Genomic DNA, 25,219 nt, shown 5'->3' on the forward strand with positions numbered 1-25,219 from the left:
GCATTACGCAGCATTTGATGGTGAGAAAGATCCATGCTTTTCACGCCTGCTGTCTGAGGGGGTAGCGCCACGTGAGGTGCAAGGCATTTCTGTTGGTCACGGGCAAGGCCAGCTCCTCACTTGGCAGAGTGCTTCTTACAGATCTCCAGGAACTCGTTCACGTCATCAGGGGACCCCAAGACGACTGGTGCCCTCTGGTGAATATCAGTGGGAATGATGTCTAAGATAGCCTCCTTCCCGGTGGTAGCCAATCCCCCCGCCTTCTCCATGACGAAGGCCATTGGGTTACATTCATACAGGAGTCTCAGCTGGAAGACAAGACCGCGAGCAGTGTCATCAGACCAGAGGGGACTTGATCTACACAGCACAACAGTGCAGAGCTGGGGGGAGTTTCCCAGGTAACCGATGCTCCCTTCTTCCTTCTGTGAGGCTGCGAAAGTTCCCTCCCACGCCAGACTGCCTCTGAGACAAAACCCTCAACCATTTGATTAAATTAAATCATTCATCGGACAAAGCCAGCAACAGATTACCTGATGCAAATGTGAGACAGACCACCTGGGTTCAGGACCAAATGACATTTTGGCAGAATTGATGGTTCCCTTCTCTTTATAGCACAGAAACTGGACTTAATGAGTGATTCTGCATATGTTTTGGATGGAGCTTTGCCTATTCTAAAAGCATTAAAAATTCCACGGTAGTGCCTGGCTGCAGACATCTGGAAAGCAGACTGGCTCCTCCAAACAGTGTAATATTGTTTGCAACTCTATGCATTCCTTTCACAATTCTCCTAAGGCTCAAGGGCTGAGATTCAGTATATTATACATCTTGGCATTTACTATTAAATATTAACTTTTTTATTGTATGCATTTTCATGCAGTCTGCCTACTGAAAAGACAGCTTTTTGCAGGTGTTTCCTGACTCTATTTCCATCTAGGTGTCATGGCCGGAGATGAAAAACTGAAAAAAGGAGGAGCCTCACTATTTGTGTTAAGGAACAGTTTTTTAAGGCCTTGGAGAAAAGTGCTGTCAAGCAGGCTGATCACATAGACTGAGATGCCTGAAGTGGACACAACGCTGGTGTTTTAAGTAAATAAGAATGTCTTCAGCAAACTGGACACCACAAGCCCTGTACAGAGATCTGAATGTATCCAAAATATACAGATTTCTAACTGTCTTAAGAGGATTATTGTTCCTATTCCTTCTCCCACATACATTAAAAGAAAAAAAAAAAGGCAACCTATCCATTGGGAAAAGTAAAGGGGACACAATGCTTAGGAAGGAACACCCTGTCTCCCTGCACAGAAGAAAAGTGGGGCTCCCTGAGCTGGCATAAGAAAGTACAGCCGACCCTAAGCTTGCCAGGAACACCACGTGTGTGGGGCCGGTGCGGGCAGCAGTCACAGCTCACCTGAAAGCTCCAGCGTCTTTCCTTCCCTAAAAGGTATCATTTTCCAAGTAGCAAATGTAGGCTCATGAGATATTTCTATTTTAGGCCTTTTGAAAGCAATCAAAGACAACATCTATTTGGAATACATATTTGATTTGCTGCCTTGGAAATGAAACTGTACTGTTTTATCTCACTTTATGAATGGAATTCATTTTACCCCAGCCACACCCACAATAAGCTCCAGGCACTTAAAGTCCCCCTCCTGACCATGACACCATCAATTCTCTTTTGCCATAAAGAGAATGGAAGGGCTCTCAAGAGATCATTTTTATGTGTAGTTGATATTGCCTGCTTTACATTTTTTAATTTTGTTTTTTTCCTTTTTCTTTCTTTCTTTCTTTTTTTTTTTTTTTTGCTTTACCTTTAATCTAGAAAAGAATATGCCACAAACATCCTTAGCAACCTACTACAAAGCGTACCAGCCCTCATAGCCTTTCTTCCTAATGAAATCCTATCCTGTGGGCTGCAATGAAACCCACTGCTTCCCCATCACTTCTCAGGGTGTGCTTACCTTTCCGTTGGGGCTCTTCTTGTTAGCGGGGTACAGGAAGATCCCTCCATAGACGAGGGTGCGGTGAACATCGGCCACCATGGAGCCCACATACCGGGCGCCGTAGGGGGCTGCATTGTTCTGCAAGGTCAAGACCAGCAATGATTAGGGTTGCAGAAAATAGACAGAGTTCTCTTTGTGTCCGCTATGCTTTTCTGACTCCACAGTCATTACTGAGCACCTATGAGGTGCGTGTTGGGGCTGTGCTCAGACATGTGATGAAAATCCTGTTCCTACGAAGCAGAAAGTGGAATAACGGAGACGGGCTCTTACACAGGTCACGTAGGTCAAATTACCTGCAGGAGCCAGGAGGGTGTGGCTGATTCTGCCTAAAGGGTTGGGCAGCATCACAAAAACTGTAGCTTATAGCAGCCCCCTAAAGATTGAGAAGGATTTTGCCAAGCTAAGGAGCTGGGCAGGGGTGGGGAACATATTTCGCAGGAGAGGAAACCAGACAAGCCAAGGCGAGCTCGGCAGAGAGGCAGGTGCCATGACGCTGGGCCTGGCAGAGGAGGCCAGAGGCCAGAGTGTGTGGGGGGCTGGGGTGCAGGGGAGGCCAGGTGGGAAAGGAAAAATGAGTGAGCTGGGGGAGAGCCTGGTGCTAGCTCTGCGGGCCCTGAACATCATGCTAACAATGTCTGGGCTTCATCTTCAGAAAACCGCAGCCATCAGTGGCTTTTAAGCAAGGGTGTGACAAAATCAGATACTCCCACACAGAGCCAGTTCTACAATCAGCCATTTCTTCCCTCCGTATTCTCTAATTTGTAACCTCTTTAGAGAGATACCAAGACGGACACTCTCATCTTGAGGCGACTGGTAGACCCTCATGGACGCAGGTCTGGAGGGACAGACACCCAGGCGGGAGAACCACAGTTGCACCACCTGGGACCTTGGACCCCAGGAGGGGAAACATCTCACTGCCATGCACTCATTCATCTGGTTAACTCCAGTTCTGACATCTCAGGGCAGGAAGTCCAGTCCCCAGTCCCCAGGTAAGCACTCAGTCATGGGCTCTGCACATGTCAAAGTCCAGTCCACTTCCGTCCCTGCTTCCATCCACCTCCAGGTGAATCGTGAATCCACAGGTTGTCACATAACTCACAAGTCCCAAGCGAGGTCCGGGCCCTTCTCCATCCCAGGTCCCTTTTCCTCTTGGGGACACCCGGTCCCCGGAGCTGCCCTGGTGCCTGACACCTGGACTCTGCAGCAGCCCGGCCCTCACTTACCGGGGGGAACTTCTTCCTCTGGACGTACTCAGCGACGGCTGGGTCGAAGTCCTTGGTATAGCCCTCGTTGAGGCTGTAGATGTCACCCTTCTTTTTGATCTTCACATTCCTGTCCACCAAAATGAACTCTCCGATGGCCTTTGATACCAGGAAGGAAAAGCAGAGAGGTGACGAGCCATCCCCCAGACCTGCACAGGGCCTGGGCTGGGGGGCGCCAAGCCTGTGGTCACATCTCACCCTGGGGCACTATGATTCCTGCCAAACTCTCCAAGAATCGTGAATGGGGTGAGGGAAGCGAAAGTGGCAAAAACAAGCAAAAAGGAAATGGGCGGGCGGGTGGGGGGCAGAGGCTGCTGCAGACGTGGTCGGGGATAGAGGGGACTTCTGACTTTGTTTGCAAATGATTTCAGCAAAACTAGAAAGAAACCATACAGAAACGTAAGGGCAGAAATATGTAAACAACGGCAAAAGCTGAGAGAGGATTGTGTGTCCAGAGTAACGTAAGATGTGCGTCTCTTAGGAAACACAAAGAGAACAAGCTGGTGCGGTGGACACAGGCAGCTGCCGCCTGCCACCCCCGGGTCACACCAGAGGGCGCAGTTCCCGGCTCCACATTTCTGCAAATCTTCCCTTCTGTGTGTTGCTACAGGACAAAGCAGAACCCTGCGTTCTGAGTCCCAGCACATACAACTTCAGAGACGCAAACTTTTTCTCAGAACATCTCCTCCCACACGGCCCCAGTGCTGAGCTCCTGCCTTTAGCTCTAGATTCTTCAAAGGAGATTTAAATTCGGTTACTAAGTGTCCCATAATGCCTATTGCTCTGGACTAAGGACTAGTATAGGCTCCTATGTGTGGCCGATAAGAGGGCAATTGAGGCTCTGCCCATTTGGGAGGGGGCTTGCTCCAATCAATGAGGCAAGAGTTGACAAGAAGGCAGGGCCCGTCCATGCATCTTCCCCAGCCACCTACGCCCACAGCAAAGGCTGGCTCCTGCTGCCCTGCGGCATGTGGAGTGTGTTGAAACCAGGAGGAAAGGAGGGACCAGAATTAACAGTGGCCATCGAAAGTATCATTGTGAGTGATTTTTCTTTTCTATGCTTTTTTTTTTGTATTTTCAAAAATTTTGACCACAAATTCATAGGAATATTCTTTTATGATCAACACAACTAATTAAGTAAGTAAGTACATGTCTTTACAAAATCTGTCTAGCAAAGGAAGCCATCTCACAGCAGGACTACACGCAGAGCTCAGGAAGCCAGGCTTCCCAGGTGCCCCGTGCTGGTGCCCGCCAGAGCAGAGGTACGGAGCGGGGCATCTCCACTGTACAGAGACGGGGGACATAAGAGCTGTTGAAAGCTGCAGCCTGCTAGAAACGCAAGGACAGCTGCTGCAGTGGTTCCAGCAGCAACATCAGCCTACTCTCACTGCAGCCAGACCGAAGAGGAAGCGCTCAGCAAATTCCTGGCAGGAGCCCCCCGAATGACAGCCCACAGCAGGGTCCTGGCTTCCGAGCAGCACAGCAGCCCCGTGCTCTTGCACACATTCAGGCCTGCGGAGGGCGAAGGACTGTCAGGTACATGGACACTTACTCCCTGAGACGCCTGTCCACAGTCTAGAGACGAGAAGAGGTGTAATACCTTCTACACATCCATCAACTCAAAGGTCTTGCGAGGCGGTATGTCCGCAAACATCAGTGGCTTTGGAAACCATGCCCTGGGCTGGACTGGGCTTGGCCCTGGTTCTGGCGCCATCTCCCAAGCCTACCTTGTCTGGAGCCTTGGTGGCTGCCGTCACCCTGCACTTGCTCATGTGTTACGCGCCACACTGCCAAGGAGGCGAAAGCCCAGTTCTGTGAGAGTGCAGGGACAAATGTCCTGCCACACAGGCCTGCGGGCCTCACCAGGAGCAACCTGTGTCCCATGGAGGACTACGGGCACTGTTTGTACCTTGTGTTCAGACTGTCAGCAAAAGGCACTGGTTTTGTAAAGGGTTTCATTAATGTCGGCTGAGGACATTTCTAAAATTAAGAGGAATTTATAAATCCAATTCTTTTCTCCTTGGGACCCTGGACCAAACACACAATGAACGTGTTGAACTACTGAAGATTATTCTTTGAGTCTGTTTCAATGGTGGGTTTAGTTGCACCAAATATTTAAAGAGATTTCTTCAATTTACTTGCTCTGTTCAAACTGTCATCTAACTGAATAAGTAAATTACTCAGATTAATGGACATGAGGAAGGAGTGATCCGCAAGTTGAAACAGTTAATGAACATTTTTCATGGCACTGTGGGCTCCTCTCTAACTTTTCTCCCTAAGGTAGACTAAGGAATTATCTTCGTCCCCTTCTTTACTTTCATTTCCCTGAGTTCATCAAAGACTTATCAAAACCGCAGTAGTTAACTGGAGGTCTGAGTGCACACACTCAACACCAGCTAAGTCTGGGGGCATTTTTGAAGCAATGACGCCGTCCACTGCTGAGCTGGGACAGCCCCTCACTCAGGGAAGCAGCCTCCTGCTGCAGAAGGCAGGGGCCACAGGGGACGGAGTGCGTGCAACAGACCAGCCATGGCCTGGCCGGCCAGCCAGTGAGCTCGAGTTGGCTAGCAGTGTTTCATATGAGAAACATGACATTTTTTAAAATCCAGCATTTCTTGCAACATCAAAAGCCTTGGTGAGACTGGGTCCCTCTCCCCTAACAGTGACAATTGCTGGATGTCTCTGTGTTGTCCAGGGCCACCCCATGCCCCTGGCCTTCTGTCCCAGCACACTTCACTAATTTATGGCTGCTCAAAAGAATTCCTTTTGGAACAAAGACTCCCTCTTCTGCTCTGGATAGATGTCATCTCTCACTTCCGTAATCTCTTTCTGACATAGGCACTGTCCCACCCGCCCAACCCACCACCATCTCAGTCCCTCCCTGGGCCTTGGCTTCCACCTCTGCGTGACCCTGGCCACCTCCCATGCGTGCCCAGCCTCCTATGAGAGCTCTCACCGGGTCCAGCATGAAGCAGTTGACCCCACTGTCCATGGCGAGGACCAACATGGTGGCGCTGCCATAGAGCGCATAGCCGGCCGCCACCAGGTTCCGGCCTGGCTGCAGAGCGTCCTTCTCAGAAGGCTCACCAGCTGATTTCTAGAACAAGAAAGAAAACGAAACATGTTTTTGTTGTGTTGTTTTGTGGTGCTTTTTTCCAGGTCAACCAATAATGGGATGCATAATCAAGGTGCTCTTCTAATGAGATAGGGCATCTTCCCACAGGGGCCTTCCTCCATGCGGCAGTCATGCCCTGAGGATATTACCACAGCAGCCTTCCCGCCAGACCCCAGATTTCCTGCATCTGGATCCTTCCTTCCAATCAACGTTCTCCTCCAATTTTTCTAATTTGATATTCCCTCATCTCTCCACTAATACTTCCAAAAACAAGCATGCTTTCTCGCCAGCTCTCACTAATGTAATCTCATTATGGGCATCAGTGTCTTTCACCTGCCTACTTCATTTTTATTTAAACAGATTAACGCTGTGCTGCAGGGCAGCAGACTGGTGAGGAAATGAATTTTGTGAGCTCTTGCCAATTGCCGCACATACCCCACTGAGCAGTGTGGTCCACATCACTCACACATCAAAGAAATTCTCAGAAATACAGGAACTTAGAATATCTCCCCAGAGTCATTACAGAGTGGGGCAGATGTTACTGGATTGTTTGACTGTGACTCTTAGTAAGAAACACATTTTACATCACAAACGAGTACCAATCCACATGCACACACACCAACAATTTCACAGAACAATACCTACACTTAGACAATGATGTGCTGTATGGTTAAAACAACTGTCAGAATCCTGCTGATGTAGCCAATTGTCTCGCTAGGGCTAGGGCCCACAGACCCTTCAAATTGTACAGACTGTGTCACAAACCCCTCATCTGCAGGTCCATGAACTAAGTAATAGAGAAAAGATCCTGGGAGCCGTGAGTAAAAATTAATAGGCTTTATTCAGATGCAAGCTCAGATAGCTAGCAGCAGCAGCCCTGGTGGCCTCCTGGAGCATCCCAAGGGCACTGTGGATCAGAGCTGTTTGTCCTTTATACTTAAGTCCAATAACCCAGGAACACTTGGGTGCCCACATGCACCCACAGACAATAGTCAAGGAACACCTGGGCACACACGCACAGTTATCATTTACGTCAAATGCTCAGCAAGATTCCGAACCCCCCCCCCCGAGGGACGATTTACATTTCATTTTCCCTACGCATGCACTCTAATTTTCTATTTTTTCCATTAAAAACACAGCTTGCTGGGGCATGTGACCCAAGTTTGTCTAACACTAAGGAAGGGAACACCTTAAGGAGTTGGCTCCTAATCAGCCACCTCTTACCAATACTAGCTTATTATCTCTTGATTGACTTCTTTGGTCCCCAAAACAGCCCCAAACAAATCTTTCAGCTTGTATACTCTTTGCTTGAATTTAAACAGAAACAAAAATGGGCAATTTCCCCCAATTTCGTCCATTCCTTCCCCAGTCAGAGATTCCGGCCACTGAGAGTAAATGAGGACATCTTTAGCATGAAGCTGGAGAGGGAAGTCCTCCATCAAAAACATCCTTGGTTACTTCCTCCTTTAACTTTCAAAACTGTGGCCCATAGACCATCTGCATCAGAATCACCTGGGATGCTTATAAAACTGCATATTCTGGGCTGCAGCCTAGACTTGCTAAGTCAGACTTTCTACAGTTGGTCTCAGAATCTGCATTTTGTCACAGACTTTAGTGCAAGTCACCTATGGTATAAGAACTATTCATGTAAAAGGAAGAATCACAAAAGCCATTTCTCTCCTTTCCCTACCAGTCCCATTCTTCTTGGTTTTCATCTGGGTGGGTGGTTGGTTAATCAGTCGGGTTGGGTTAAGTTACTTGATCTAGTTTGCTTTGTATTCACCAGATAGTGCAGTGCAGCTAAACACAGACTAAACAGAGGATCAAAAATTTGAGTTGTTTTCCTTAACTCCAAATTTAGCCAATGCACAGCCTTGAAAAAAGGAATCAGTGGCGTTTGTCGATATGGACTACCTGTCAGAGGGTCATTTTAATAATTACCATCTCCCTTGAAGCCAATGACATATGAGAATACTTCAAAAAGTTCATGGAAAAATAGAATTAAAGGATAATATGAACCTTTCCATGAACTTTTTGAAGACTTCTCCTAGTGGGAAGACTCAGGCCTCTAATTATCCTCTCCCCCCCCCCCAACTACAGGCTTCTAATAACCGGTTCTCCAGCAAGAAAAGTCCCCCAAAGCTTCATCTTGTGCAGACCCATCCGTGCCTGCCTGCAGGGAAGGTGCAAAAGTAAAAAAGCCTTTCCCTGAAATACCGTCACCAAACACTGTTACAGCTCCACTTCCTTGCTTGGGACAAGAAATAGTAACCCCTATCTATGACCCATATGCTCAAAAGAAAGAGAAAATAATTCCACTGAGTCATGGATTTGGAGGAATTATTTTCTAGCCCAGCCCCTTTCTAAGGCGTGACTTCCCTCCTCCAAACCCAAGCTCTGGACGCCTTTCCTCCAAGGACAGCGACTCCACTCTCTGCAGAAGCCCAGGGATCAGTGGGCATAAAGCACTTGGCAAAGGAGGGACGTCTCTGGACTCTCCCTCTGTCTACCTATCTGAGGCCATCTCCTGCGGTAGGTATTGGTTTCTCTTTTATTCCACGCCACCCCGTAATAGGCAAGACACCGTGGATTCTGGACACTGAGGTGCAGCAGGGGAGGAAGTCAATCAGAAGTGGCTGGGGCGTGGAGCACTGTCGTCACCAATCAATGGTCTTCCCTCGCAGGGCAACCAAACCCTCCCTTTGAAGCTGTGCTTTTAGCTGTGGGAACTGGGTATTTTTAAAGGATGTTGCAAATTGCCGTGTATCCAGCAGAGGGTGGCCAGGCTAGAGAGAGGTCTACAAGTCATCTCATATGGAAGATGCTTAGCTTGCAGAAGAAAAATAAGCAGGTGGGAGGGCAGGAGAGCACATAAAAGACTATTTTCTGATGCTCTGAAAGGGCAACTGAGCAATAATGGAGCAGCCCTGGGCACCTGCCCATGCTGACCACCAGCACTCGGAGGCATCGGCCTGGGCCAACCTTCGAGCCACCCGGGCCCTCGCGGCTCTGCGCAGGTGTTGGCCTGGGCCAGCCTGGGACCGCCCGGGCCCTCGCGGCTCTGCGCAGGCGTCAGGCGGCGCAGGCGGGCGCGGGTCTCGGGCGCGGGTCTGCCGGAAGCGGAAGTGACGTAGCCACCCCCGCTCCCGCTCGAGTCAGTGCGGGTTTGCTGGGAAGAGGGTAGCGGCTGATGTTTGTGATTCAAGGGGCTCTCGCAAGCCGGTTTGATTTTCTTTTAGTTGCTAGCCAGTGTCTCCCAGTTTTCCTTAGCGAGTGTTATCTGGGGGCTGGGTTGGAGAGGGGCCGCAGACATCAGGGCTGCTTTAGTCTTGGTTCAGTCGTCAACCAGAGGTCGTCCTCCCCATGGAAGAGTCTTGCTGCACACCTCGCTTGCTGCTACAGATTTCATACTTTGCAAATGAAATTACACCCCCATGTCTACAGCACGAACAGCATGTTTCATGGCATGAGGTGGAAACTACGAGGAATTGCCGCCTTTGCCTTTGTGGTACGAGAATTAGAACGTTCAAGATGAAAACAACATGCATCCCAGTGACAAAGGCAACAGTCCCACGGTGGTTCTGCTTTTCATATGCTTGAAAGGAAATTATGTACAATACTAGATAATAAGTCACTTATAGAAATAAAATGCAAATTTGGGTGTCACTTTAAGTTATGGCCTTTGTATCCTAGAATAGAGTTCAGCTGCACTAACCACTTCATCCATTAAGATGAAGAAATAAGTTCAGCCACACAGTATCTGTGAGGTTTTATTTTTATAATAAACAAGAGCTAAAGCTAACAGGACACATTTTAGATTTTATAACATTTTATGATGGGTCCACAGGTATTCACTCTATTTTTCACTCTTCTGTATACTTAAGCTCTCTCCACCTGAACCCCCCCACCTCCCCACAACCCCACACACACTTAAAGAAGAGGAAGGAGAGAGAGGCTCTGGAGGCACAGTGACCGCTCAGGTCATGCAGCTGGAAGACCCAGAGCAGCCTCGGGGTTCCTGTCCTGCCCCAGGGCTCCGCCATTCTTTTCCATGCACACACAGTAAGTATTTTAGGCTTTAGGGGTCATACGGTCTATCACAACTACCCAACCTTGACAGTGCCTCTCAAAATGAGCCAAAGGCAATATGTAAACAAATAAGTGTGACCATATGCCAGTGAAACTTCACTTGTGAACAGTGAAAATTCAATTTCATATAAATTTCATGAGTCATGAAATTTTATTCTTTAGATTTTTTTTCAAGTATTTAAAAATGAACAATGGTTATTATTTGCTCACAGGCCATACAAACTAGGCAACAGGCTGGATTTGGCTCAGGGGTCATAATTTGCACACCACTGATTTAGAGGGTTTTTAAAAGAAAATTTTAACATGAATAATCTCTATTGTTGCCATACTTTCACAAGTCTCGCTTCACATAGTATCATCACTATACCTACCCTATACCGTCTTTTTTTAAATTTCATTTTTCATCATAAGAGAAAGCTATAGTTAAAACAGTGAAATATCCTCTTTTCACCCACATTTTAGTACTATATTTTCTTTTAACAACTTAAGAGATCTTCATTATGCAATAAATGCTGAAAAAGTCAGAACCTGAGATACGAATCTGTTCAAGCCCCACAGAATTTCATGATATACCTTCTGGCTGCTCCACTATAGTGAATCAGGACTAGATGCTCGATTTCAATTTTTCTTTTGATGCAAAATCAGGTGCTTGATATATCACATTTTACCTTTTTGTAGATGCCAAAAATGGTTCCAATGGACACAAGGCAATCGATGTTAGAAGATCCATCAAGGGGATCAAAACAGACCACGTATTTACCCTGAGCAAAGAAAAAAGGAATACAACTTCAATATATTGTAACAAGACAGAGAGTATATACTAAGGGTTTAAAAATGGGAATCTAGAGGAAAGTTCTCAGATGTTGGTCTTGTTTATTTATACTCTGTCATGTAAGATATGAGGGAGGACAGATCTGACATGCAGCAGTGAGGTGGAATCTGTGAAAAGACAACAGGTGGGACCTAGGGCGATTCCTAGGGATCCGGCTTGGCTAAACAAGTGGAGTCACTGATGAAGCTGGGAATAAAAATGGTCACATTACTACCCTCGACAGCAGAACTACGGCCTCACCCTCTTCTCCTGTTGTACTATGATGGCTTCTTTATCTTCTTCCGACACAAGAACACAGGTGGCAAAGGATGACTTTAACATGTTCATCACCAGGTCATTGGAGAGGACATCCAGCTTCTTAACTTGATCCCCCGTCACGTTGGTAGAGCCAGCAATGCCATAGCTAGAAGAAAGAAAAGCCAAAAAAAAATAAGCCATGGCCACCATAAGATGCAGAAGCATCTATAAAGCCACCGAAAGTGAATGTTTAGTAGGATTTAGAGTAAAGGAAAGCAGACACATCATCTGGGAGAGATAAAACAGCAAGGGTGGTCATCCCTCTGGACCAGCTCCTAGAGAGGAGAAGTTACTGTCATTCACCTTTTGGCCAGCACTTGTCATGGTGCCCTGTACATCTCGTTTCTCAATCTCTTTGTTCATTATGGTCGCCCTAAGGAGCCTTTTAAAACGTTTTTTTTCTTAACCACACTCCCCCATGACATTTTAACACTACACATTTATGTCTGTTTATTATTACTGTATGTATATCTGTGCTTTACACATAAAAAGTTTGGGATTTTTGTTTCTGCTTTTTGCTCACCAAGAACCATTTCTGCCTCCCACCGCATGGGTTAGAGAAATTGGTTGAGAGACATGACAAGCTCGGGAGCGGGCCTGGAGCAAGCCTGAGATGTGAACTCAGCCGAGGAGTCTGTGGCTTCACATCTAAAAGAAAAGATCTTAAAAGAAGAGAATCTTTTAAAAGAAAAGAATGAAAAAGAAAAAATGAGGCGTCACCTGGTTTCACTGCCTCATTACATGGAGGAGGAAACTCTCCAAACCACAGAGGCAGAGCTGGGGTGAGACGCTTCCAGGCCAGGACTTTGTGACTCCCAGTTGCCCCAGGAGTCCTAAGGAAGTTTTTGCTTTATTTTTAAGTCATTGTAGAATTCCCAGAACCCAGATAGCTTGTCCAAAATTCATCCTAGCTTGCTAGAATAAGGGAAGAGGCAGGCTGTCACAGCCTGGGGTTGAATATAGACTCCAGGACAGGAGACGTTTTGCAGAAGGGATGCACAGAACAAGGGAGGACCCTGGATGTGGGAAGGGAAAGGGAGGGAGCGTGGAAGACACCACCAGGCCACCGGGCCGGGCGAGCCGGGTGCAACTACTCCCTTGGCCGAGGTTGCTCTGCGCGCTTGCTTAGGAGCCGATGGTCACTGCCTCGGGGATTGTGACAGCATCAACTCCTGAAAATGCATTTTCTTAAAACACGACTTGCTGGTGCCTGGCTGGACAAAACTGAGCTAACCCCTCAAACCGTCCAAACCCAAATGCCTGGCCTGGCCTGACTGTCCCCGGGAGGTGACTCCAGTCATGTCATAAAGCCCTGTCTGTGTCGCTCACTTTCGGCACCGTCCCCTTTCCAGCCCGGAAGACAGCGTCCAGCCCTCCTCCAGTTTCTTCTCTTCTCACGGTGCCACCCTATCTGCGAGTAAAAGACCAAGAGAGCCATCCGACTTGCCGCTGTAGCCCCCATCTCTGGGCTTTCAGTTCTCTCTCTGCACAATCTCTTTCTGACCTTGACTGTGCTGGAAGAGAGAAGCCAAATTCTGGGAGTTGGGGGACAGGGGGCTTGGCAGGGCCCACCCACCCACATGCATCCCCCTCACCAGCCCCACTAGTGGCAGTTTTCTCACCTTCCTAGCCTGAGATCTCCACCAGCGAGGTCGCTGTTGACTCAGGAGGGTGAACGGGGCTGAGGGACAAGACCTGGGCTTCAAGACAGAGACCTGGTCCAGCCCTCAGCTCTGCGAGTCCCTCACCCTCCCTGAGCCTCCCTTCCGTGTTGTGTGTGCCCAAAGAGGGAGGTAATATCTGTCTCAAGGGGCTGTCAGAGGAGTGTGTGAGCTAATGCACACAGAGGGCTTAGCACAGCCTTGGCACCGAACAGGTGCAGGCCAGTGGGGACAGCTCCAGGGAGGCTGGGAAGCTGGGGAAGAGGGGCTGAAGGTGCTGGGCAGGTGGATGGGGACTCGAGGCAGGCACGAGGAGGAAAGGCCCAAGTGCCACCTCCTCAGGTCCCTCCCTCAGTGACACTCGGGTCATGGCCCCTTTACCAAAAGCTTCGCAGAGGCCTGTCTGAGGGATCATTTGTTCCACAAGCCTGTATTGGGGGCCTACTGTGCACAGGGAACTGTGGTAGGTGCCGGGCTACAGTGCTGAGCAGGACAGATGAGACCCTGCCCTCATGTAGCTTGTACTCCAGTGAGGGGAGACGAACAAGCAGCCAGAAACAAGTAAGTGTTTGGGACTGAGTAAGGTAATCCCAAATAGTGACAGGAGCTCACTGTCAAAGATAAAACGAGGTGACGGGTGGGATGGGTGGCGGGGCAGGTGCTTATTTGGATGGTAAAGGAAAGACTCCTTGTGAAGGAGCGTCCAAACTGAACGGCATTCTGAATGCTTTTCTTAAGAAGAGGATATAAAATAGCCCTAAAGGAGCCCAAGGTGGTGAGCCAGTAATGACTCCAGAGAAGAGCTCCATGTTAATAATTTATCCAAAGAAAACATTAAGCTGATTTTTCACATTTTTCCGAGTGGAAGGGGGCAGGTGCTGTGTGCACATTTATATAAATAACTTTTTAAAACTCGAGGTTTCCCCCCATGACGCCGGGGTCCAAGGAGCATCTAACTTCTGGAAGAGGTCCGGAGGAGAGAGCCCTGCAAGGCTCGCCTGGCCCACGGCCAGCTCTGGTCTGCAGTACTCCTGGGCCAGCCCGCCAGCCGAGGAGAGACAAGTTACCCTGTAACTGTGTCCCAGAGTCACCACGATGTGTTCAGTGCGATGGGATGGATGCAGGAGACTCCCCGAAGCACTGGACTGCATTTTCTGAGCCTGCAGACTCAGCAAATGGCCAAACTGAAGGGAGAAGCAACTCCTGTTGCCCCAGACCATGCCCTGGCCTAAAAGCGGTCACAGTCGGTGTCAGGGTGGGTGACTTGCCAAACCAAGATCACAAGCCAGCCTTCCTCACACCGCTCCCATACTCTAAGACGGCTCCTACCCTTGGATCACACAGGGACCAACACACGGAGAAGCTAAGGGCCACAGAGGTGACACAACCCATCCACGATGGGAGTTGCATGTGGCCACACAGTACGCTGAGGGGATGAACATGGAGGGGACCCCTCCACTCCCTGCACTGAACAGGTGTCTTCATCCACCAAACCATGGCAGACACGGGCTCCACCTGCCCCCAGGGTTTCCATTTCACCCCTGGCTGGTGACCCATGTATTAAGAGGGTTCTTACCCCTTTCTGAGAATTCCTCTTCTCCATCCCCCCGGTAAGGATGCCCCCAGTTCTAACAGGAAGGATCCTTCACCAGCTCTCCTCCAGTTGTTGTGAAGCACACACACACACACACACACACACACACACACACACACACACACACACACACACACACACACACACAACATGTGGAGATAGATTATTCAAACTCAAAACTCATGCGCTTTGCTAGGACATCTTGCAAGAGGGTTCCCCCTGGTGAGCCTGGCATTAAGAAAATCTTTAAGAAAGCACAGGAAAGCAATTCTAAGGTCAAAACAGGGTTCAGGAGAATGATTCCCAGGCTGCCAACCACAAATGCTGCCAGGTGCTAGCAGGGACATCGGGGTGTGATCATGTCACTGGCACTGAGTCGCATCGTAGTACACTAAGCTGGCCATGCCTCAGGTTTCCAGGCTGCCCTGTGCATCCTGGTCAGGGTGCACAGCCACAGTCAGGGCTAGGCAGGCCCCCAACTAGCTCCTCTGACATGCCTCCGGGGCACCTGAGAAGGGCTGAGAGATGTCTCCAAGGTAACACGTTTCCACAGGTCAAGGAAAAGCCAGAAGTAGGCAAGGCCTTTGTGGCTTTGACAGAGGGGAAAGCCCTCAAAAATATCCTCAAGGAACTAATGAGCTGAAGAGTACATGGAGTTTTCCCCCTAAGTTTTTAGAAACCCACTTAGAAACAACTCATTTCTGTGTGCCAATCAGTCATCTCTCCTCAAAGGCCCTGGAGAATAGATTAACAAGAAGCCTTCACAATACAAGGAGTCTTCAAGAAGTTCATGCAAAGATTCGTATTATCTTTTAAATCTATTTTCCACAAACTTCTTGACATATCCTTGTATATTCCGATGACCACGTGGACAGAGCAGTGTGACCTGCCTTCAGAATCAATAGCAGCTGTGGGCCTCGGCTCCTGGCCTGTGCTTGACCCACTGAGCCAGTGCTCAGAGTATGAGTGGACTGTGTTCCCCAGACCACCGGGGTTCAAGTCCCAGCTTTGCCACATGCTGAGCAGCCCTGGGCAAGCCACTTAGCATCTCTGACCTCTGGTTCTTCCTCTGTAATATACAGAACATCAAGTTCATAGCATGTAGAGAGGAAGAATAAATGAGCTGATACAGGTAAAGGGGCCAGGATAGTGCCTGACACATAGGCAAGTATACAAGAAATGTTACTGTTCCACCCCTAACTCCCATGGCATTTAACACAACCATGCTGAGAAGCACAGTGGGATACTGGCAAAAACTCAGCACAAGAAAGACCTAGGTTCAAATTTCGCCTTTCCCTCTTACCGACTATGTGACCTCCTTCAAGCTGTCCAAATTCCCTCCGTGATTGCTTCTGACCAGGTTTGCAAGGATGATGAATTATTCGTGGAATTCACCTGTTCATAGCCCCCATGGTGGCCATTGTTGTTCCTAATGGAGCCCAGAGGCATCCACTAGGTAAGTGTTGGTTCATTGCGGGGTGCGGGCAGTGGAAGGGAGCCAACCTCTAAACCAGTTTTGCAGGTAACTTCTAGGAAGGCAGCCAATGTGGAACTATCGTCACAGGCAACTGGCAAAAAAAAAAAAAGTGCTCCCAAGTTTAAATTTGATAAAATCTCACAAGGGATATTATTTCATCTGAGATGCTTATGACATTTCGCTTCAATTTTATTCAAATTAATTGGTCCTTCAGCTCAAGTTGCTAAAATGGGGAAAGCACCCCGTCAGGGTTTAAACACCTGTGACCTTTCCCTTTTAAACTCTCAGAGACACAAAAGATCTCTTTCTGGAGTTTGGGGAGCAAAACTACATTTAAGAAGCTGTATCTAATATCTCTTCGGTTACTTTTACTGCAAACATCACTGAAAATATAAAAAAGCTATGTCAGTTTAATTCATATGATGGGGATCTTCTTAAAAGCACAGGTTAATTTGGCCAGTATTTTGAAATCATTGGAAATTTGGATTGAATTGCTTTCCAAGTTTGCATATGGTTTCCAAAATGGAATGAGCCATTTCACAGCCATGAAGTCCGAGATACTTCGAGGCAGATTTTTGATGATTGGGGAAAGCCACCTTCAACAGCAACGAGGACCCGTGCCAGGGCCCACCACGCGTCACACTCTCGAGGCTTCCTTGATCTGCCAACTGACTCAGGACCATTTCCTCCTTGTGTCAACCCGATAGAGTAACCAGCAACACCTCAGACAGTGCACAAAACATGCAAGCCCGTTCTCAGAACACCTGACTGAACAAAAGGGGCGGGGGTTATTGTTTAATCTTTAGCACTAAAGTCAAAGGTAATGCTGACTTGTTATTGATGGACTCGGTGGTAAATGACCAACCGTTCACCCAGCCAGGAACATCCAAGGGTTAGTTACGTTGGAGGGGTGCCAACCAGAACAGCTTTCGAAGGTCACAAACCCTAATCTGCACTTGTGTTCACGTGGGACGAGAATGTGCACCTAGGACAGCGAGTGGCTGGCTCTGCTACTTTAACAAAAAGGAAGGCACAATTCACTCTTTGCTCGTATAAAGACAATCATTCAGGAAATATAAAATAAATCTGATCAAGTTTCCAAAAGTTTAGTAACTCATAAACTCTAAGTCATCAACTCTGAAAATTTGAAGATAAACTTTAAAATGTATTAGCTGACCTGTAATGTTAAAATTAAAACTGAAATTCTTTAATACTTTCCTCCATCAAACAACTGAGAGGACCCCATGTATAAAAGTAACTTTTCTGGACACAATATGAACATGATGGGAGGACGTTTCCTGTAACCAATCTGAAGATGCAACGTTGTGTTAATATGTTACGTTCTAGCCTGGAATACAACCCTGCTGATTTGCACAGGAGCTACTGCTAAGGGATGAAAAGCGAAATATAGAGATGCCAGTTTAGCAAAAAGAAAAGTCAACAGTGATGACATCAGTACCCAATTAGTGAACTCAGTTCATCCTCATACATCTCCGAGGTTGAAAAAACAGCTGTCCCCATCTCACACGTGGGGAAACTGAGGCTGAGAGATGGGACATCAACTGCTGAAATCCTCACAGAAATTAAATGGCAAAACCAGGAACTGGAGTCCAGTCCCATCTCTCTCCAAAACGCGTTTTTAGGCCCGTTCCGCTAAATCTAACCCTGGTTTTCCTTTCCTCGCTGCCTCAAAGCAAATGTGCCAAAATCCAGTGGCCACCTCTTTCGCCGGCGCCTCCTGCCCGCACACCAGACTGGCACGTCCACCTGCAGGCGGGGCTCCGTCGCCAGCTGGGCAGCCCCTCACTCCCAAGTTCAACGTTTCCAGAATGTTGGAATCGCCTCATCCTTCCCAGCCTCCAAAACCAGCTCCTCCTTTGGAATTCTGCTTTGGTTTTAGCTCGTTTGGGTTTGCAGGCACAGCCCTTCCCTCGAGTGCGCTCTGCGAGGCTCTGCACTGGCCCTGTCCCCCAGCCTGGCTCAGACGCCCCGTCCCCGCCTCCTCCGGCGCTGCGGCTCTGCTGGCCGCTGACCTCCCTCCCTTTGCCCCCCGGCTTTCTGCACGTCTTATGTTCCCTCTTCCAGCTCCATACTTGCAGCAACGTCTCCACCAGGTCACTCTCTAACCATGCCTCTACCCTACTCAGAAACCTTCTCCCTCTCTCTGCGCACCCCAAAGTGTAAAGCCTTCACCCTTGCCACGGCACCCACTTCCCACATCCACGAATGCCCCACCACGTGGGTTCCGTGCTTTGGCCACACCAAGTGGGCGACTTTTCCAGAAGCACTTTCCCAGCTCAGGACCCCCCTCACATGACCGCCCGGCCGAGCTGCTCTCCAGCCCTCAGCCCCGTGACCCCCTTTGACTGCCTGAGGCAAGTGCCCGTCTTGATGGCCCACAAGCCTCCGCACCTGAAGCATACTCTGGGCGCTTCAACGACAGCATCCTTCAGAAGTCCTACTGTGCCTTACGTGTGACTAATCCTACGCTTGTCCTATTTTTCCTACAGAGTAAGCGCAGCGTCATTCTCACCACCCAGTCTCTTCTAGAACTTTGTACATTGTAGATATTCAATACCATTCTGTTAAACGGAATGGAACTGGTGAGCTCTTCAGACAGTGATTTGGAAATGTGCACAAAGGGAAGTCAGCTCCACAGCCCCAACGTGAAAATCCTTTCTCCCAAAGGCATGAAAACAAAGCCGTGGGGGGACACTTGAGTTTGACACTTGAACCATGAATTCGTCACCTGACTGACAGGCTGCTACCTGTTCCCGTGAAATCACAAGGCCAGCTACCCCTCACCTGGTCTGCCTGCCCTTTCTACTCAGAGTGGGTGGAGGAAAGTCCAAAGCACATAGGGAATGCTCCAAGGACACGATTGCCAAAAGGCAATGGCCCCTCGAGATACAATTCTGAATTCATATCAAAAATGTAATTAATGGATGAGATTTAGAGTTTGGTGAGTTTTAATTTATTTCTAAAAAATAGAGGAAGAGGCATGTAGTGTGGCAAAAAGAATCCCAAGCTGGGGTTCCAGAAACCTGGGCCACAAGCCAGGTCACCTCATCTTCTCTGCTCTTGGGGTCCTCATCTGTACAAGGAGGGGACTGGACTAGGTGGCTGCTGAGTCTCTTTCAGTTTAGAACTCTGAAATTCTATGAACACCTTACTAGGAGCAATGAAAATAGCTATCATAGCAACTGTAGGTCAACAGAGAGAGACAGAGACAGAGAGGGCGCCAGCCTCCAGGGTTAAAGTCCTAATGTTTCCCTGATGAGATGTCATGGGCCAGCTCCAAAAACTGGTCCCAGTGAGGTTCATGCCCCTCCAGGGCCAGTCTTCAGCACTAACAAGCCCTTTGCAGGCACGCTGGCTTTTCATCCAGCATCGAGGCCTGTAATGACTGTCATTTGGGGGCCTGCCTTGAGATCTTGTCTTATTGCTGCCTGCCTGACTACATGTCATACTGAGAACACCCTGACTCTTACTTTCCCACAAGGGTACTTAAGTGTCCAGAGTCTGGTCCTCCCCATCAGCCACCCAACCGCCAGGCATCAACACCCGTCCCAAGGGTTCAACACTGTTGGTAATAGGCAAAGACCAGTGAAAACCTAAATGCCCCCAAACAGGGGAAGTGTTCAATAACTCACCATACATCTGTGCAGTGGAACACCGTGAAACAGTTAAAAAGGAGGTAGATTTATATGTCCTGACATTAAAGGATGTTCATTACATAGCATTGAATGATAAAGCAAACCACAGAAAAGCATAAGCACGATCCTATTTTGTTTACTATTTACATGTGATATAGGCATAAGTTCATGTATGAATTTATATGAGTATAAAGAAGAATCTGGGAAAATAACCAGTAAGTTATTAATAGTGGATACCCCAGAGAATGGATGTGGAGAGGGTTTCACTTTTTCCTCTGTGTTTCTTTGAATGGTTTGAATTTTTGTCAATGAGTGTTACTTACTAAGTAGTTTATAACAATAATAACAATAATTTTTAAACCTAGTATTCACAACTATTTAGTCTAAAAATACACATATCTTATGTAGCCAAAATTAGCAACCTTTGTGTGGGCCCCACAATCCGAGGTCCCACTCTCTGAGGTCACTTAAAAGGTGAGACACCTCAAAACAGATCTTGCATTTCTGAGTCTCTCTGGCGTTGTGAAAAGTACCGACACATTTTAAAAATCAATATAAGAAATGACAAACACTCTTTTTAAAAAAGCTTCCTGGTCCTCAAAGGCAGTTAAGGGTGTGAGGCCACCTACGAGGGTACTTCAAAAAGTTCATGGAAAGATTCATATTGTGTTTCAATTCTATTTTTCCATGAACTTTTTGAAGTACCCTTGTATACTTGTAAACTAAATTGGAGGTAAGATTTTACCTGACTGTGTTTCCTAAAGCAAAGACTCCTTAGAAATGTCTTATTAAGAGGGTCCAAAGGTGAAACAGTAATGGAGTTATCACCTTACTTACCACACCTGTCCCTATCTCTCTCCAGCAAGGCCTTTCACTGCTTTGCATCTGAAAAGAAATGTGATCATAAGCTCTTTTCTTAACAATTAGCTCCACCGACCCACACTGCAGAACCAGAGCCAAACGGCTCACCAGAAAAGGAATCCAGGTTGCGGGACTAGAGGGGATGGAGCTTTGAAACATATGACATGCATTTCAAAATAGCAGGATTATACTTTTTCAGATCAGCTGTAAGTATCACGTGTCATTTTTATAGAGCTCACAAGCGTGGGAAATGTCAGAAAGGAGTAAGAATAATCTGAAAACCCAGGTTCCCTTCAGCAAAGTGAGGACCAGTTAAATACAAAATACCTGTGCACACCAGAACAAACCAAAGGGTGTTGTTTGACTTGCAAAAAGCCTCACAACAATGTGCCCTTTGAGTCCCATGTCCCCTGACTCCTTGCTGGTTCAAAGTGTGTTGTGCAGACCAGCAGCACTGGCAGCAGCCGCCACAGGAGAACTGGCCCCAACCCAGACCTACTGAAGGAGGGTCCACCCCTTAACAAGATCCCCTCAGGACTCCAGTGCACACCGAAGTCTGAGATGCACTGCCTAGCTCGTTCAAGACCGTTCTACTCACAAACAGCTTTGGGGCTATTTACTGATTGGGCAAGAGCTACGCACCATTATTCCAAGTGGGTAAAGGTTTTGAAGCTCCCTGGGTGAGTTTTCTCAGTTCATGGGACAGCAGGGCAATTGCCCCAGAAATGGCCAGCCCGCTGGAACACTGCACGCCAGCACCGCTCTGCGAAGAGCTCCGGGCATGCAGGCTTCCTAACAGGGCTCGTCTAGGGCAAGGAAATACTGGATTAGAAATACGACTGGGGACCCCAATTCCAAAGGGAGGGATGGAGGCCAAAGAAGGAAAAGGGAAAGGAAGGCACCCGAGCTAGCACTTTCCAGCTGAGGCTAGGATGGGCACGGCAGCAGGCCAGGTGTCAGGAGGAGGCTGCCCCAGGAGGTGCCAGGGCAGGCTGCTCAGGCCAGGTGCGGCAGGTGTGGGCCCCGAGGCTCGAGCGCTCTGGGCAAGCTTCCGGAGACAGGCGCTGCCGGACAGAGAGCGCCGCAGGCGGCAGGCGGACAGACGGACAGACAGGCCGACAGCAGGGGGACCCCGGGCCGACTCACAGGTGCGCGATGCCCGCCTTGCGCACGGCCAGGGAGATGGCTTTGACGGCCGTGCAGAGCGAGTTGAGCAGCTGGGTCAGCTCGCCCGTGCCGCCGGCCCTCCGGCCCTGCTCCATGACGAAGCGGGTCAGGGTGCTGATGTCCGTGTCGAAGGGCGCCTGGTCTGCCATGCTGGGGCCGGCGGGAGCACGGACGAGCAGCCGCGCTGAGCCCAGTCCGCGCGCGCCTGCAGGCGGCACCGCCACGCGCCCCGCCCCGTGCGCCCCGCGCGCCCCGCCCCCGCGCCGCCGGGGACGGCCACTGGCCCGGCCGAGCGCCACTCTGGGCCCCGGCGCTGTCTCTTTCAGTGCCCACGGCGACCCTGCCAGGGAGGAAGTCGTGCCTGTTCCCCCGAATTATAAAGCAGAAGTTCACAAAGGTCAGGGAGCTTTCCCAACGCTGCACCGTTGGCCCGCGAAGTGGGCCAGGCCTCAGCGCTGTCGTTCCCTCCCCGGCGTCGCTGGATGTCCCCTGCTCCCGCCCTCTGTCCGCCCTGCTCGGCCTGTCACCTGGCTCTTCTGACCCCCTCAGGAGAAGTAGAGCCCCCTGTCCCCCACTTGTCCCATGGCCCACACCTGGATCCTTCATCCAGGCCTCTTCTCCAGATGACCAGAATTCAGAGTCACTGGGGACCTGAGTTTCCAACGTGTGTGTTTTGCAGAACGAACAGTTGTAGACACAGAGAAGGGTCCCCCCACAACCACCCCAGGCCAGAAGCCTCCACAGCCCATCCTGACCGGTTTGTAGCCACAGAGCTGCAATTCATGCCCTGATTCATAGAGCAACGTTTATGAGCACCTACTGTATGCCCGACACTCTGAGTATAGAGCCCAAACAAACAGATAAAGCTCAAAACGAAACAGACAAAGCTTGTGTTTTAAAAGAGCAACAATAACACACACACGCACACACACAATTAGTTTGTTACATGAGTCACACGTGATATAGAGAAAAACGAAAGAGGAAAGGGAAATGTCGGGGGTTGTTAAACAAGAGTCAGGGGAAACTTTGCTGAGAAAGTGGCAGCTGAGCAAAGAGCTGAAGTGCGATGTGAAGGAGGAGCTGACGGAGGCGGGCAGAAGAGTGCTTTCCACAGAGAAGAGCCGGTGCAAAGGCCCTGAGGCAGGAGGGTGTGCGTCGCATTCGAGACATGGCCCGGAGACCCATGCAGCTGAAACAGAGCGAGCAAGGGCTGAGAGGAAGGACGTGAGGATGGGCAGAGGGGCAGGGTGCAGGCGTGAGGCCTGGAGGGCAGCGTAAGGTTTGACCTCGACTCAAGGAAACCGGTGGAGAGTTTCTGGCAGAGGACAGGCACGAGCTGCCCTGTGTGGACACACGCCGACTACTGCGTTAGGTAGCACGAGACTGCAGAAGAGGACACGTGCTCGTCAGTTGACAAAGAGGTGGTGAGCCTGGGTGTAGCAGTGGGGGGTGGTGAGAAGTGGCTGGACTCTGGGCATATTTGGAAGGTAGAGCTGATGGGATCTGTTAACAGATGAGATGTGTGAGAGACTGGAGTTTGGGATGATTCTAAGATTTGAGACCTGAGAAACTGGAAGAATGGAGTTGCCCTCAACGCTGGGGGGGAGGACCGAGAGGGGAGTCCATTGCAGGCAGGACTGAGGGTTAAGACATGCTAATTTACAACGCCTAGTAGACGTCCAAGGGCACGTCGAGCAGACAGTCAGATGTCTGCGTCCGGAGCTCAGAGGAGAGGTCACGCTGGAGATAGTCATTGGCAAGCCTCACTGGAGAATGGGGTTTCAAGCCCAAGACTGGAATAGATCACCAGCGAGGGGTCGGCTGGAAGCTGAGAGGTGTGAGGTCCAAGAAGCCAGACGAAGACCGTGAGTCAGGCAGGGCTGACCACGTGCCCAGTGCCGCAGACCGCGCAGGCAAGACGGATCGGGAAGCTGACGGCTGCACGTAACCTGGGCACTGATTCCGTGCCCAGGGTTGTCCGATGGGAGAGCGCTGGCTGAGGAAGGTGGGGAACCACCAGGAAAGACAGTTCCTGTCCCCCCAGAGCCTGGGGGGATGTGATGTCACCGCAGAGAGCAGACCCTCACAGAGCCCACTTAACTCTTTGCACCTCAGGCAACTTTTCAGGAAAAACACTGTGGTGTGTGAAAAGACAGAACAAAAAGCCCGGGTAGAGAAATATATCCTTAAAGTCTGAAATGTGGTGACTACTATTTCTGGCATAGCAACTAGTCACAGCAGCTCTATTCAAGAGTTCGCCCCTTCACCTGCCAGACATTCAGTCCTGCAGGATCTCGGATTGGCTACGACCATAAAAGTTGTCCAATCCAGCCAAAGCCTTGGACACCACCCCCAATAAGGGGTGAAGAGCTTGGGATCTGGGTTGGGCGGACCTGTCTGATTCCCAGCTCCCCCGCTCCCCAGCCTCGGTGTGCCCTTCCGTGAGTGGCATGACGGCTCTATCAGCAGTGGTGTCACGAGGATGAGAGGAGACGGGCTGACACAGAGGACACACTACGTGCATGGAGGAGACCGCTGTCCGGCTCAGCCGTTTATCCCTGCCACCCACAATGGGGGGAAGCTCATTACCTCCAAGGCAAATTGTTCCCCTTGGGAATAGGCCACGTAGCCTGCTGGTCAAATGCACAGACTCTGGGGCTGGAGGGCCTGGGTCCGAGTCCTGGCCTGGCCCCTGACTGGCTGTGGAAGCCTGTTCGAGTGGCTGAGCCTCAATGAGAGTTTGTTCACCTGTAAGTTGGGGCTAACAAGTGCAGTCCCCTGGCAGCATCACTGGCCAAGTTATACCGGCCATGCAGGTGCCGCTTCAGAACGTGTCCAGCGTGTAGGACGCACACACTGTGTAAGCATTTGTCGCTCTATGGACAGTGTTACCTGCTGTTTTCACTGGGCTGGAAGGAAGGAAGTTCCCTGGCCATCAGAGTGGGCTGAAGGGATGCGGGATTTGAAGCCTCGGCCGCATTCGCCTGGTTTGCAGTTATATCCCCTCCATCGCGTTGACCAACTGCGACTAGCCCTGTTCTCGATCGGGACGATAAAACCCATCACGCAGGTATCAGCAGAGGCAGAAGGTGCAGGCTGGGTGCAGGCAGAGGCAGGGTGGCCCCTCGTGGGGGGCTCCTCGCAGGTGGATCCTTTGCACTGCCTCACAGCCACTCTGCGCTGCCGCAGTGAATCCCCCTCCTCTCCC

General features: G+C 49.6%; 1 protein-coding gene across 1 annotated transcript; it reads right to left on the minus strand.

Moving 5' to 3' along the window:
- FBP1 (fructose-bisphosphatase 1) lies at window positions 1-22,160 on the minus strand. The gene is made up of 7 exons (XM_063112086.1): window positions 21,991-22,160; window positions 11,539-11,701; window positions 11,135-11,227; window positions 6,219-6,359; window positions 3,224-3,361; window positions 1,959-2,078; window positions 1-308 (listed from the first exon to the last, which is right to left on the minus strand). Exons 1-7 carry the CDS (start codon window positions 22,158-22,160, stop codon window positions 117-119), a joined length of 1,017 nt encoding a protein of 338 aa, XP_062968156.1. The 3' UTR covers window positions 1-116.
- Between the last annotated feature and the right edge of the window lie 3,059 nt (window positions 22,161-25,219).

This window comes from Cynocephalus volans, chromosome 10 (genome assembly GCF_027409185.1).
Source record: "Cynocephalus volans isolate mCynVol1 chromosome 10, mCynVol1.pri, whole genome shotgun sequence".
Taxonomy (NCBI): domain Eukaryota; kingdom Metazoa; phylum Chordata; class Mammalia; order Dermoptera; family Cynocephalidae; genus Cynocephalus; species Cynocephalus volans.